Source organism: Salvelinus alpinus, chromosome 24 (genome assembly GCF_045679555.1).
Source record: "Salvelinus alpinus chromosome 24, SLU_Salpinus.1, whole genome shotgun sequence".
Taxonomy (NCBI): Eukaryota; Metazoa; Chordata; class Actinopteri; order Salmoniformes; family Salmonidae; genus Salvelinus; species Salvelinus alpinus.
In genome coordinates this window covers 30,297,001-30,313,987 of record NC_092109.1, presented here as the reverse complement: position 1 = coordinate 30,313,987, position 16,987 = coordinate 30,297,001, and the positions used below count along the sequence as shown (strand labels likewise).

Sequence of the window (16,987 nt, the reverse complement as noted above, 5' to 3'; positions counted from 1 at the left end):
CTAAGTCCAATGCTTTTAGTTTTAGAAAAAATGAGTGCAAACTTATTCCTTGCCACCCACTATGAAACTAACTGCTCTTTGTTGAGTGTTGCAGTCATTTTAGTCGCTGTAGTAGCTGACGTGTATAGTGTTGAGTCAACCGCGTACATAGACACTTTGGCTTTACTCAAAGTCAGTCGCATGTTGTTAGTAAAAATTGAAAAAAGCAAGGGGCCTAAACAGCTACCCTGGGGAATTCCTGATTCTAACCGGATTATATTTGAGAGGCTTCCATTAAACACCCTTTGTGTTCTGTTAGACAAGTAACTCTTTATCCACATTATAGCAGGGGGTGTAAAGCCATAACACATACGTTTTTCCAGCAGCAGACTATGATCGATAATGTCAAACGCTGCACTGAAGTCTAACAAGACAGTCCCCACAATCATTTTATCATCAATTTCTCTCTGCCAATCATCAGTCATTTGTGTAAGTGCTGTGCTTGTTGAGTGTCCTTCCCTAAAAGCGTGCTGAAATTCTTTTGTCAATTTCTTTACTGTGAAATAGCATTGTATCTGGTCAAACACAATTTTTTCCAGAAGTTAACAAAGGGTTGGGAACAGGCTGATTGGTCGGCTATTTGAGCCAGTAAAGGGGGCTTTACTATTCTTGGGTAGTAATGACTTTAGATTCCCTCCAGGCCTGAGGGCACACGCTCTCTTGTAGGCTTAAATTGAAGATAGGATAGGAGTGGCAATATCGTGTGCTATTATCCTCAGTAATTTTCCATCCAGATCCATCCAGTGGCTTGTCATTGTTGTTAGACAACAATATTTTTTTCCCCTCTTCCACACTTACTTTACGGAATTCAAAAGTACAATTCTTGTCTTTCATAATTTGGTCCGATATACTTGGATGTGTAGTGTCAGCGTTTGTTGCTGGTATGTCATCCCTAAATTTTCTTATCTTGCCAATCAAAAAGTCATTAAAGTAGTTTACAATATCAGTGGGCTTTGTGATGAATGAGCCATCTGATTCAATGTTGGCTTTTTTCCCCAAAAATGTCATTTAAGGTGCCCCAAAGCTTTTTACTATCATTCTTTATATAATTGATCTTTGTTTTATAGTGTAGTTGCTTTTTCTTTTTCTTTAGTTTAGTTACATAATCTCTTAATTTGCAGTACGTTTGCCAATCAGTTGGGCTGCCAGACTTAATTGCCATACCTTTTGCCTCATCCCTCTCAACCATACAATTTTTAAATTCCTCATCAATCCAAGGGGAATTAACATTTTTTACAGTCATTTTCTTAATGGGTGCGTGCTTATTAGTAACTGGAATTAGTAGTTTCATAAATGCATCAAGTGCAGCGTCTGGTTGCTCCTCATTACACACCACAAACCAGCAAATATTCTTTACATCATCAACATATGAATGAATGTCAACATATGAATATTGTAACGGCAGCCTTCCTCCTCTTCACGAGAAGAGGAGGTGTAGCAGGGATCGGACCAACACGCAGCGTAGCCAGTGCTCAACATGTTTAATAAACGAAACCGTGAACACTTACAACAATACAAAAATAACAAACGTGGCAAACCGAAACAGTCCTCTGTGGTGAAATGAACACAAAGACAGGAAACAACCACCCACAAACCCCAACACAAAACAAGCCACCTAAATATGATTTCCCAATCAGAGACAACACAAAACACCTGCCTCTGATTGAGAACCATATTAGGCCAAACATAGAAACAGACAAACTAGACACACAACATAGAATGCCCACCTAGCTCACGTCCTGACCAACACTAAAACAAGTAAAACACACAAGAACTATGGTCAGAACGTGACACTTATACACTATATTAGGCCCAGCCTTTGGAACTTTGGTTTTCCTAGATTTGGCTATTCTATTGTGATCACCACATCCGATGGATCTGGATACTGCTTTAATGCAAATATCTGCAGCATTAGTAAAGATGTGATCAATACATGTTGATGATTCCATTCCTATGCTGTTTGTAGCTACCCTGGTAGGTAACCAGAATGAATGAAGCGATTGTAATTATTGACAACCTGATCCAGGTTGCAGGCACTGATTACAGTTTGAAGTTTTGAGTGGGCAGCTTGATGATAGCCAGTCAATATTTAAATCACCCGGAAAATATACTTCTCTGTTGATATCACATACATCATCAAGCATTTCACACATATTATCCATATACTGACTGTTAGCACTTGGGGGTCTATAGAAGCTTCCCACAAGAATGGGATTTAGGTGAGGCAGATGAACCTGTAGCCATATTACTTCAACAGTATTTAACATGAGATCCTCTCTAAGCTTTACAGGAATGTGGTTCTGAATATAAACCGCAACACCTCCACTATTGGCATTTCTGTCTTTTTTCGGTCGATGTTATAACCATGTATTGCTACCACTGTATCATCAAAGGTATTATCTAAGTGAGTTTCAGAGATAGTCAGAATATGAATGTCATCTGTTACAAGCAAGTTATTGACTTCATGGACCTTGTTTCTTAGGCTACATATGGTAATATGGGCTATTTTGAGCACTTTTCTGGGTTGCTTGGATGTTTTTAATGCTTTAGTGGGAAGCTTATCAGAGGTAGACTTACTCATGTTATTTACATTGGTGCTGATAGTGCAGGGTGAGCTGCATAAAGTGGTTTTCCTACTATTGCACACCGCCTCAGTGCTAACAGTGTAACTCTGGATTATAGGCTCATGATTACTGCTCACAATAGCTGTAGGATAAACAGAGGTATTCGGTGCAATTAGGGGTGCATAAATTAAATTACTTACATTGTGTTTGCCAAAGCCCCTAAGATCATGTACATTTTATGCAGCATTATGACGACTCATTGTCACAATGGTAGGGATTAACTGAGCTGGTCTTGGATAATTTACCAGTCATTGTTTCAACGCAGCCTTGAAAAGCGTGGACAGGAGTCCAGGAGCCAAGATGATTTGGATGAACTCCGTCATTCCTGTCGAGTATCTTCTGTTTCCAGAAGGTGTCAAAGTTATCAATAAAAGTGACTCCAGCAGAGCTACAGTAGTCTTTTAGCCAGATGTGTAATGCCAGCAGTCTGCTGAATCTTTCACACCCGCAGCCCAATGATGGTACTGGACCTGAAATTATTGGCCGTTTTTGGAGTCTTTAATGCTAAATCAGTTCTTTAAAATCCATTTTCAAATGTTCCTGAGCTAGCCTTCCTGATGTCGTTTGACCCCACATGGACTACGACAGTGTCAGCTCCCGGCATCTGTGGTAGAACAGTCGGAAGCAGCCTTGTGATGTCCTGTACTCGTGCTACTGGGTAGCACAGGGTTTTTGCCTTGGGGACCGAGATGTTTCTCACCATAGAGCTGCCTATGATGACAGCCAGTGATGTTGAATGGGCCGGTTTCTCAGGCAGCCTCATCTCTCTCTCTCACCTTTTCCTCCTTACTTTTTTATGATCACCAGGTGTGCTACACTGTTGATACAGTGCAGTCTGCTCTCCTCCCATGTTTTAGTCTTGTTGGAAATGTAGTACCAACCTTTAAAATCATCTCTCTAGCCCTCTGTAGCTGGTCTTTCTCTTTAGTCAGGTTGTTGTAACTGATCTGTAGCTGGTCTCTCTCTTCAGTTGCATTGGTCTGAAAAACTTAAAGAACCCTTTTGGTTCCAGGTAGAACCCTTTTGGGTTCCACCTAGAACCAAACGTGTAGATAAACTTACAGTGGACAGACATACCTATCATCCCTGCCAGTAGGAGAACACACAGCAGCCCCAGATACACCGCAACAGCTATGAAGGGTCTCTGTGGACACATACAAAGATGTGTATATTATTTGTGTGTATAGTATGTGTGTGTGTGTGTGTGTGTGTGTGTGTGTGTGTGTGTGTGTGTGTGTGTGTGTGTGTGTGTGTGTGTGTGTGTGTGTGTGTGTGTGTGTGTGTGTGTGTGTGTGTGTGTGTGTGTGTGTGTGTGTGTGTGTGTGTACATTATCTGAGTGTTCAGGTTGTGCTGTGCTTCCTGGGGTCACTGCATCCTCAGTCTCGTTTCTCAAGCCAGGAGATGTGTTTGGAGTTTGGCTCTTCATAGACACCGTCATAGTTGTCGGCTCCACCATCAAACGGGTCCCCTAAAATACACTGTTTTCCACTAACATCTTCATAGACATAAGCAGTGGACCCAGACATCTCCATGATCTAACACTGACTCTGTATGAAAGCTGTCCAGTGAGTTCCTGGACAGGGAACTATCATACCAGGAAGATATAGACTACAGAGGGGAAGTAGAAAACAAAGGCTAGATGTTGACATATTTAAAAAATCATACAAATATCAAACAGCCCCAAGAAAATGCAGGGAGTATCCTGAAATCCCCCTTCCTTTCACCTTCCTGCAGATTTGGACCCTCTGTTTCCTCGCAAATATACATCAACATGTTCAGACAGTCCAGGACTAGAAACATGGATCATTATAATGTCCATAACATTGATGAGTAGGTAGGCTTAAAGCTAATTATGGTGACCATTTTTGGATTATGGTGGACATTTTATAATTACCCCCAAAATAGTCAAAATTAGTATAGATAATATAACACAGATCAGAAAATGGTTTTCTATCATACAGTTTTTTTTTTACATTCATAGGTGCCTACACCTCCCTTCAATGGTATTACAGCAGCCATATTGGATTTTGGCCACCATATTGGATTTGGGGCAAAATCCAGGATGACAGCCCAGCTCAAACCCAGCTAGCCATAAACCTAACCTAACCTTAACTCTAGCCCTACATTACCTTCATGTCCATGGATCTGTCCATGGCAGAGATTCAGTCCTGCAGCAGAGGGCGTCAAAGCCACACATTCACTCTACATGGCCATTAGAGCACAGGGACATGGCCATTAGCGCACAGGGACATGGCCATTAGAGCACAGGGACATGGCCTAGAGAGCACAGTGACATGGCCATTAGAGCACAGTGACATGGCCATTAGAGCACAGGGACATGGCCATTAGAGCACAGGGACATGGCCATTAGAGCACAGGGACATGGCCATTAGAGCACAGTGACATGGCCATTAGAGCACAGGGACATGGCCATTAGAGCATAGGGACATGGCCATTAGAGCACAGTGACATGGCCATTAGAGCACAGGGACATGGCCATTAGAGCACTGGGACATGGCCATTAGAGCACAGTGACATGGCCATTAGAGCACAGGGACATGGCCATTAGAGCATAGGGACATGGCCATTAGAGCACAGGGACATGGCCATTAGAGCACAGGGACATGGCCATTAGAGCACAGTGACATGGCCATTAGAGCACAGGGACATGGCCTAGAGAGCACAGGAACATGGCCATTAGAGCACAGGGACATGGCCATTAGAGCACAGGGACATGGCCATTAGAGCACAGTGACAAGGCCATTAGAGCACAGGGGCATGGCCATTAGAGCACAGGGACATGGCCATTAGAGCACAGGGACATGGCCATTAGAGCACAGGGACATGGCCTAGAGAGCACAGGGACATGGCCATTAGAGCACAGGGACATGGCCATTAGAGCACAGGGACATGGCCATTAGAGCACAGGGACATGGCCTAGAGAGCACAGGGACATGGCCATTAGAGCACAGGGACATGGCCATTAGAGCACAGGGACATGGCCATTAGAGCACAGGGACATGGCCTAGAGAGCACAGGGACATGGCCATTAGAGCACAGTGACATGGCCATTAGAGCACAGGGACATGGCCGTTAGAGCACAGAGACATGCCCTAGAGAGCACAGGGACATGGCCTAGAGAGCACAGGGACATGGCCATTAGAGCACAGGGACATGGCCTAGAGAGCACAGGGACATGGCCTAGAGAGCACAGTGACATGGCCATTAGAGCACAGGGGCATGGCCATTAGAGCACAGTGACATGGCCATTAGAGCACAGTGACATGGCCTAGAGAGCACAGGGACATGGCCATTAGAGCACAGGGACATGGCCATTAGAGCACAGGGACATGGCCATTAGCGCAAAGGGACATGGCCATTAGAGCACAGGGACATGGCCATTAGAGCACAGGGACATGGCCTAGAGAGCACAGTGACATGGCCTAGAGAGCACAGTGACATGGCCATTAGAGCACAAGGACATGGCCATTAGCGCACAGGGACATGGCCTAGAGAGCACAGGGACATGGCCATTAGCGCACAGGGACATGGCCTAGAGAGCACAGGGACATGGCCATTAGAGCACAGGGACATGGCCTAGAGAGCACAGGGACATGGCCATTAGAGCACAGTGACATGGCCATTAGAGCACAGGGACATGGCCGTTAGAGCACAGAGACATGCCCTAGAGAGCACAGGGACATGGCCTAGAGAGCACAGGGACATGGCCATTAGAGCACAGGGACATGGCCTAGAGAGCACAGGTACATGGCCTAGAGAGCACAGTGACATGGCCATTAGAGCACAGGGGCATGGCCATTAGAGCACAGTGACATGGCCATTAGAGCACAGTGACATGGCCTAGAGAGCACAGGGACATGGCCATTAGAGCACAGGGACATGGCCATTAGAGCACAGGGACATGGCCATTAGCGCAAAGGGACATGGCCATTAGAGCACAGGGACATGGCCATTAGAGCACAGGGACATGGCCTAGAGAGCACAGTGACATGGCCTAGAGAGCACAGTGACATGGCCATTAGAGCACAAGGACATGGCCATTAGCGCACAGGGACATGGCCTAGAGAGCACAGGGACATGGCCATTAGCGCACAGGGACATGGCCTAGAGAGCACAGGGACATGGCCATTAGCGCACAGGGACATGGCCTAGAGAGCACAGGGACATGGCCATTAGAGCACAGGGACATGGCCATTAGAGCACAGTGACATGGCCATTAGAGCACAGGGACATGGCCATTAGAGCATAGGGACATGGCCATTAGAGCACAGGGACATGGCCATTAGAGCACAGGGACATGGCCATTAGAGCACAGTGACATGGCCATTAGAGCACAGGGACATGGCCTAGAGAGCACAGGAACATGGCCATTAGAGCACAGGGACATGGCCATTAGAGCACAGGGACATGGCCATTAGAGCACATGGACATGGCCATTAGAGCACAGGGACATGGCCATTAGAGCACAGTGACATGGCCATTAGAGCACAGGGACATGGCCATTAGAGCACAGTGACATGGCCATTAGAGCACAGGGACATGGCCATTAGAGCACAGGGACATGGCCATTAGAGCACAGGGACATGGCCATTAGAGCACAGGGACATGGCCATTAGAGCACAGGGACATGGCCATTAGAGCACAGTGACATGGCCATTAGAGCACAGGGACATGGCCGTTAGAGCACAGAGACATGCCCTAGAGAACACAGGGACATGGCCTAGAGAGCACAGGGACATGGCCATTAGAGCACAGGGACATGGCCTAGAGAGCACAGGGACATGGCCATTAGAGCACAGGGACATGGCCATTAGAGCACAGTGACATGGCCATTAGAGCACAGGGACATGGCCGTTAGAGCACAGAGACATGCCCTAGAGAGCACAGGGACATGGCCTAGAGAGCACAGGGACATGGCCTAGAGAGCACAGGGACATGGCCTAGAGAGCACAGGGACATGGCCATTAGAGCACAGGGACATGGCCATTAGAGCACAGTGACATGGCCATTAGAGCACAGAGACATGGCCATTAGAGCACAGAGACATGGCCATTAGAGCACAGAGACATGCCCTAGAGAGCACAGGGACATGGCCTAGAGAGCACAGGGACATGGCCATTAGAGCACAGGGACATGGCCTAGAGAGCACAGGGACATGGCCTAGAGAGCACAGGGACATGGCCATTAGAGCACAGGGACATGGCCATTAGAGCACACAGGGACATGGCCATTAGAGCACAGGGACATGGCCATTAGAGCACAGGGACATGGCCATTAGAGCACAGGGACATGGCCTAGAGAGCACAGGGACATGGCCATTAGAGCACACAGGGACATGGCCATTAGAGCACAGGGACATGGCCATTAGAGCACACAGGGACATGGCCATTAGAGCACACAGGGACATGGCCATTAGAGCACAGGGACATGGCCATTAGAGCACACAGGGACATGGCCATTAGAGCACAGGGACATGGCCATTAGAGCACACAGGGACATGGCCATTAGAGCACAGAGACATGGCCATTAGAGCACAGGGACATGGCCATTAGAGCACACAGGGACATGGCCATTAGAGCACAGGGACATGGCCATTAGAGCACAGGGACATGGCCTAGAGAGCACAGGGACATGGCCATTAGAGCACACAGGGACATGGCCATTAGAGCACAGGGACATGGCCATTAGAGCACAGGGACATGGCCATTAGAGCACACAGGGACATGGCCATTAGAGCACAGGGACATGGCCATTAGAGCACTTATTTGCGTGTGTTTTCTCCTGTTTGATCAGTGTCATGTGAGTCATTTGGGGTTGTGCATGAAGCGATTGTAATTATTCACGCATTGTGTGGATGCATTATATCTGTTGTGCTTCTGTACAGGAATAACACATGTTGTGGCAGTGTTCACAACCAACGAATCAGGGACTCAGACAGAGCAGATCGGGTTTTCTTTGTAATCACATGTATTTATTTGTGATCTTTTTATATGACTGCAATGTTCACAAAAATGAAAGCTTCGGATTCTAATTTCACGCAGTTTTGATCTTTACATTGTATAGTTGTGTCCATATAAGGACCATAGAAAACCCCTACCTAACCCAATATTGGTACATGCATTAATGTACTAAGCATGCAATCTTACAAAAAAAAAATCGTACTTAAAAATGTTTAGTTTTACAAAGATAAGTTATTTTTTAAGACAAAACTCACCAGAACTAAATGGACATACGTCATCTCAGCAAGACACACATGTTGAATTCTATAATTTCGCAAACTATCCTCTAAACTACAGAACCTTTGTTTCTTTGCCTTCTAAAGTCTATAACAGTAGAAATATCCATGTGCAAAATGAATATCTCACAAGAAATATTCATTTCAACAAAGGCCAAAAAGTGTGCATGACTGAGAATCGTACACAAGGACAGCCAAATAATCAACACATGAGAAGGAGTTCAGACAATCATGATTATGTTTTTCTGTGCTTTGAATAATCAGTGTTGATCACTCATTGTGATCAGTAATGACCACAGATTTATAATCCATGGCTGATAGGGGATGATTTATGACTGTTTATTCTGTTTTTGACATGCCTTCAAAGGGAAACTGGACTTTGCGTTGTTCCAAATAATACATACAAACATGGTTTAGTTACTTAGCTACATTATCTAAGAAATTAACCATTATATCAATCTGTTTATTATTCTTGAGTAAATATTGTAGTTCATTTCTTTGCAAACCCATTGATGATAGTATTGGTTATTCATCAGAACGTTCTTGAATACAATACTGTAGACTAGAGAACAAAGGTTTGAATGGCCCTCTATTAGGAGATTCCTAGACTAGATGAGAGAACAAAGGTTTGAATGGCCCTCTATTAGGAGATTCCTACACTAGATGAGAAAACAAAGGTTTGAATGGCCCTCTATTAGGAGATTCCTAAAATAGATGAGAGAACAAAGGTTTAAATGGCCCTCTATTAGGAGATTCCTACACCAGATGAGAGAACAAAGGTTTGAATGGCCCTCTATTAGGAGATTCCTAGACTAGATGAGAAAACAAAGGTTTGAATGGCCCTCTATTAGGAGATTCCTAGACTAGATGAGAGAACAAAGGTTTGAATGGCCCTCTATTAGGAGATTCCTAGACTAAATGAGAGAACAAAGGTTTGAATGGCCCTCTATTAGGAGATTCCTAGACTAGATGAGAAAACAAAGGTTTGAATGGCCCTCTATTAGGAGATTCCTAAAATAGATGAGAGAACAAAGGTTTGAATGGCCCTCTATTAGGAGATTCCTACACTAGATGAGAGAACAAAGGTTTGAATGGCCCTCTATTAGGAGATTCCTAGAATAGATGAGAAAACAAAGGTTTGAATGGCCCTCTATTAGGAGATTCCTAGACTAGATGAGAGAACAAAGGTTTGAATGGCCCTCTATTAGGAGATTCCTAGAATAGATGAGAGAACAAAGGTTTGAATGGCCCTCTATTAGGAGATTCCTACACTAGATGAGAGAACAAAGGTTTGAATGGCCCTCTATTAGGAGATTCCTAGACTAGATGAGAAAACAAAGGTTTGAATGGCCCTCTATTAGGAGATTCCTAGACTAGATGAGAGAACAAAGGTTTGAATGGCCCTCTATTAGGAGATTCCTACACTAGATGAGAAAACAAAGGTTTGAATGGCCCTCTATTAGGAGATTCCTAGACTAGATGTGAGAACAAAGGTTTGAATGGCCCTCTATTAGGAGATTCCTAGACTAGATGAGAAAACAAAGGTTTGAATGGCCCTCTGAGGAGATTCCTACACTAGATGAGAAAACAAAGGTTTGAATGGCCCTCTATTAGGAGATTCCTAGACTAGATGTGAGAACAAATGTTTGAATGGCCCTCTATTAGGAGATTCCTAGACTAGATGAGAAAACAAAGGTTTGAATGGCCCTCTATTAGGAGATTCCTACACTAGATGAGAAAACAAAGGTTTGAATGGCCCTCTATTAGGAGATTCCTAGACTAGATGTGAAAACAAACGTTTGAATGGCCCTCTATTAGGAGATTCCTACACTAGATGTGAGAACAAAGGTTTGAATGGTCCTCTATTAGGAGATTCCTACACTAGATGAGAGAACAAAGGTTTGAATGGCCCTCTATTAGGAGATTCCTAGACTAGATGTGAGAACAAAGGTTTGAATGGCCCTCTATTAGGAGATTCCTAGACTAGATGTGAGAACAAAGGTTTGAATGGCCCTCTATTAGGAGATTCCTAGACTAGATGAGAAAACAAAGGTTTGAATGGCCCTCTATTAGGAGATTCCTACACTAGATGAGAAAACAAAGGTTTGAATGGCCCTCTATTAGGAGATTCCTAGACTAGATGTGAAAACAAAGGTTTGAATGGCCCTCTATTAGGAGATTCCTACACTAGATGAGAAAACAAAGGTTTGAATGGTCCTCTATTAGGAGATTCCTACACTAGATGAGAGAACAAAGGTTTGAATGGCCCTCTATTAGGAGATTCCTAGACTAGATGAGAAAACAAAGGTTTGAAAGGCCCTCTATTAGGAGATTCCTACACTAGATGAGAAAACAAAGGTTTGAATGGCCCTCTATTAGGAGATTCCTACACTAGATGAGAAAACAAAGGTTTGAATGGTCCTCTATTAGGAGATTCCTACACTAGATGAGAAAACAAAGGTTTGAATGGTCCTCTATTAGGAGATTCCTAGACTAGATGAGAGAACAAAGGTTTGAATGGCCCTATATTAGGAGATTCCTAGACTAGATGAGAAAACAAAAGTTTGAATGGCCCTCTATTAGGAGATTCCTACACTAGATGAGAGAACAAAGGTTTGAATGGCCCTATATTAGGAGATTCCTAGCACCATGGTAGAATGTAGAGTATGATAAGGTACTATTTACAGACTTGCCCAACTGCCCTGTCCATTTCCAATAGACTTTGTCATATAGTGTGTATAGCATGTCTGTCTGTGTGTGTGTGTGTGTGGAGGGGTTGGTGTGTGTGTTTTGTTTTACTATCCTTGTGGGGACCAAAAGTCCTCACAAGCATATTAAAACAAGGACAATTCATTTAGCCTGTTCCCACAAGCAAATAATACGTTTTTAGGCTCAGGGGTAAGGTTTAGGGTTACAATTAGGTTGAGAGTTGGGGGTTTAGGACTATGGTTAGGTTATGGGTTAGGTTTAGGGAAAATAGAATTTTGAATTGAAATCAATTATTTGGTCCCCACAAGGATAGTAAAACAAACATGTGTGTACAAGCATTTGTGTATCTATGTGTGCATATTTCTGTCTGTGGTCAATAGTCCTGTATCCTTCATAGGGTTGACCAACTCTCAGCAAAAAGATTAATGCCAGAGTTGATTTATTCCTGTAATATGTTATATTCTAGTGGATGAATGACATGAATATGTATTGATTTATACACAGTAATTGTGGATGTTTTTAGCCCATACAGGTGGTTGGGTGCATGTGTTGATAAATGCTTTATCTTAGGATTGTCTTATTGCAGTTTTGGTTGCACTCTCCCCAGTAAAATATGAGTAACAATGAAGATATACTGTAGTAAATATGATGGATTTAGGCAGATTTTGTCTGTCTGTATGGATGCATTTACTACTAGAAAATAATTGACATGCTACTCTCTCTTCACAACCGTCTTGGACACTGCTCTTCAGAGAGAAAGCATGTCTTCCAGCCGCCCAGTTTTACCAGAGGAAACCGTACAGAACAGCAGCAGTTGTTTAGTGCTTGGCTGTGTTTCCAGCAGGTCTACTAATGTGCCACGGTCACAGCTGCATTGAAAGCAGTGTAAACGTGAGGGGAACTCCCCAGTAGTGTACATCGCAATGAATTCCCCAGACACCCCTGTTTATACTGGAGATGAATGTTTACTGTTGAGACTCTGAGTTTCCATGGCAATGGAGACGGACAAAATGGTGAGTTCTCATGAACAGAATAGAAATACAGCGTTTCTCACTGTGGTACTGCTTGTGGCATTCCTTCTATATAACCATGTTATTATTTACTCATTGTTATGTGTTATTCACTGTGTATTTATTCCTCATGTCACTATTTCCATCTGTTTATCTTTAATTTGGAATTCTTGGAACAGGACCCGTAAGCATTTCACTGTTAGTCTACACCTGTTGTTTCCGAAGTATGTGACAAATAACATTTGATACAATGTTTTGTACCTCTTGATGTCTCAGCATATCTATGCAGCTCTGCATCTGTTTCAGACTTCCCACTACGACAAACACACATGCATGTGCACACAGACACCCACACGCACAACAAAATACACCCATGTGCAACTCATTCTGCCGAGCACTACCAAGGGACATATGAATAGGATATGGACTGTATTGTTACCATGGTAACTTAAACATCATTTTTTACTTGCTGTTTTAAATGGGGGCGATACGATCATCACTTAAAATTCCTTCCAAATTCACCCATGCTTGCATGTTTCTAGAATACAGCTAAGAGGAGCTGCTGCTAATATTACACAGAAGAATCCACTGCAGCACAGCCTGCTTAGTTCACTAGCCTAATAATGGTCAAAAACAGCTAGGACATGGACTGTCATGTGATTTCAACATGATGTATGGATATGACTATGTGTGGATATTGATGTATGGTAGTGGTTTGTATAAAACAATGAGACAGAAGTGGAGAACGGTGTTGCTCAGTTAAGACTGAGCTAACAGCCATCATTGGAATACAGCCAGAGGGAGAGGTGGAATACAACTCTTTTAATTGCAAAAGGGAATTGATTAATACATAGAACGAAGCACTGAAACAAGCCACTGTGACATTGCAAAAAACACCATCAAAGACATTGTACATTTCCCAGTAACCCAAGTCATAAAGAGAATAATACATTTGCATCATGATAAAGTTATTATCCTGGCAGTCTACAAACAATGAGAGTTCACACTGCGCTGACCGCAGCGCTACAATTCAAGACATTTAAAAATGCTTTACAGTTGGTTAACAAAGAACAAGTCTTAGTTTTCCTCTTTATTATTATTATTTTTTATCCCAAAAAAAGGCACCACTGGAGCTGAGAGGTGTTTCCCACCTCCTGTCTTACATGGTGACTGCAGCTTCACACAAAACAACTGACACTTAATGCTAAGCTGAAGAAAATCTGGGGCAAAGACAAAAGATATCAAACAGCTGGTGAGATAAAGTAGAACTGCACAAAAGAAAAACAAACTCTTAAGGTTTTATTTTACACAGTGTTGATTCCCGGACGGGGTAAAAGTGGACCTGCAGTTGGACTAGCTGTAGTGCTGACATCACAATGACATCACCCTGCAGAAGGAGGGTGGGAGGAGTCTAGTTGCTTGGCTGCTCAATTGGGTCCAATTTAGATGATTATTTCTGCAGAGTCAGGTAGATCCAGAGAGAGGGGCACACCTGACATACGTAATACATAGTCTGTCTACCTAATAGACTAGTATGTCACTATTCCTTGCGATGACTGCCACAGAAAAATGTCCCTGTATGCCTGCACTAATTCACTTTCCATTACACACTGTGTCCATCAGATTTAATTGGACATTCTCTCCAGGAACATGACATTATTATAACCATTCATGTGTTATTGTTTTAGACATATACGTATATTACTTAGAACATCATTTTATCAACAATAAAATTCAACTTTTTTTTTGAACAAATCCAAAAATGCAATTTCCTCCTATCTAAAAATGTTGTATTCAATCATTAAGCACTAAGAAAAAAATAAACAAGATTTAGCCATGCAAAATGTGAGAAGCTCTACATATTGTTTTTCTATGCTGGTGAAAATCTATTTCCCCTATATGGACATGGTCTGGTCAGATTGGACTAATGGGAGTTCCCAGTAACATACAGACAGTACATGTAGCCTACACGTATGACTACTGGGGCATTACAGATTATCTACATTTCAGATTTCCACATTGCTCATTTATTAAAAACTTGCCTCAATATAGTACACCTGGCTTTATCACATGAACATTAAAGTCTCCTTAAAATCAGTTTGAAAAAGGAGGAAAGATAATCATGCTAAAATAGACTTAAAAATCCTAAACCCTTTTTTAATAAAAAAAGATGTGCTTGTTTGTTTTAAAAAAAGGGCCACATTTTCTGGCTTTGGTTGGTTGGTTGGCTTCTACACACTAAGAGGACTTCTCCCCAGTACTCCTACTCTAACGCTTTCAGAGCTTCTTGGCTCCTGTGCCTTGCAGTTTTTTCCCCCTCATAGATAGATGAAAAACATGTTATGTTGATTCAACGTTTGGCAGACATTGTATTGACGTTCGATGGAAGCATGAATGTTAGGCATTAGCTGGGATGTAGCGATGGCTATACACAGTATTTACAGCAGATGAAAAGGACATTCACATCTCATGGCTAAAGAGCCTTCCCCTAAAAATGTTCATTACTTTAACACCTTGAACCATAGCACAGAAAGAGAGATGGACACAGAGGGACATTATTAAAACTTTGACTCAAGTCTGACTACTACACCCCTGGATAAATAGTCCATTTGCTGCTTGGAATTGTTCACTTGAATTTGGAAAATGTGTTGTTTGCACTATATCAGAATGCATGGTTTTCAAGTTAAAAAGACACTGTAGATATATTGTGGAAACTGCTTTTTTGAAATTGCTTGTAAATAAATGATGTGCTCTCCTTTGAAAGTATAACAATAAACATGTAATAGTGAACTTTCACACAATATAATGATTTGGTGAATTTGTTAGAGGCGGTAATTCGTACATCATTGTCGTATACGCCCAGCATATACATTCTTAACAACATAGGGTATAAAAACATGATCTAGTCGTGAATTCTCAAGCAGCAAAAGGTGGAACAGCCGTGGTGGCCAAGGCCAGGTAGACTTAACGCGTGGCACCAGGGAGAGATCAAATGGAGAAGTCCTCCAGGAACACTAGAGGGCGCTGGCCGTTAGTGAAGGTGGAGAGCATCAGAGATACATCTGAGTGGTAGGTAGGCCTGGGTGAGACAGGCAGGCAGCAGCAGCTGACTGACAGACAGAGACAGACAGACAGGAGGCTCTACATAGACTCGCCAAGAGAATCATCATCATCCAGAGATAGGGGCAGGTAAAGATCCTACAGGGAAAAACACGGAGGATCATTATCTGAATGAGCTGGGGCAGGGGTTTTCAAACTTTTCTTGCCCAGGGACCCCCATCCAGGCAAACCGGCAGACCAGGTATATATTAACAAAAAAAATAATAAACACATCTTGTCTTATCATCAGATGAATGATAATGGCAAGTAGAAGTAATCAACATTTTATGAATTTATTTGGTAGACAGTTTCATTATTATGACCTCCCCACAGTTCACTAGAAGAGAAAGTGGGGACTAACAGTCTATTAGCTAGAAAGGTAAAGGTATCTTGGCGCCATAGAGAACATTTGCTATGATAAAGCACATTCTGCAATTCTACCCATTTTCCCATGGCGCTGAGAGACAATTCTGATGTATTTAAAGCTAATTTCCTGCAATTCTATGCATTTTGCCATGGCTACTGTGGTGTTCCTCTGCCGAAACAATATAAAATAATATATGGGCTTGTGCACTGAAAACCTGGATTTTGGAATTTTCGATTCTCCCTGACAAACCATGTTTCCATCTACAGTTTTTATGCGAGTCAAGTCATACCGTATGAAAAAAAAATAACGAGAGTTGTGATGGAAACAGGAACGGTCGGTACAATTACATAACATGGGGTATCTTTTGTGACTAACTATTATTATACATTTTTTGCTTTAATATTGCAGATACAGTGCATTCAGAAAGTATTCAGACCCCTTGACTTTTTCCACATTTTGTATCATTACAACCTTATTCTAAAATGAATGAAATAACCCCCCCCCCTCACCAATCTACACACAATACCCCCAAAACATTTTTTTTTATTTGTGCAAGATTATTTAAAAAATACTGAAATATTACATTTACATAAGTATTCAGACCCTTTACTAAGTACTTTGTTGAAGCACCTTTGGCAGCGATTACAGCCTTGAGTCTTCTTGGGTAAAAACCTACAAGCTTGGCACACCTGTATTTGAGAAGTTTCTCCCATTCTTCTCTGCAGATTTTCTTAAGCTCTGTCAGGTTGGATGGGGAGCGTCGCTGCACAGTTATTTTCCGGTCTCTCCATGTTCCAATCGGGTTCAAGTGCGGGCACTGGCTGGGCCACTCAAGGACCTGTCCCAAAGCCACTCATGCGTTGTCTTGGCTGTGTGCTTAGG

At 42.8% G+C, this 16,987-nt stretch overlaps 1 protein-coding gene across 1 annotated transcript in view; it reads right to left on the bottom strand.

Annotated features, from left to right (window-relative positions):
- Positions 1-13,446: 13,446 nt before the first annotated feature.
- Positions 13,447-16,987, bottom strand: part of LOC139552576 (neuronal migration protein doublecortin-like) — an 82,048-nt gene continuing 78,507 nt past the window's right edge. Inside the window, exon 8 of the mRNA XM_071364440.1 lies at positions 13,447-15,837. Within this exon, the coding sequence (XP_071220541.1) occupies positions 15,781-15,837 (57 nt within the window). The 3' untranslated portion in view covers positions 13,447-15,780. The remainder of the gene's footprint in view (positions 15,838-16,987) is intronic.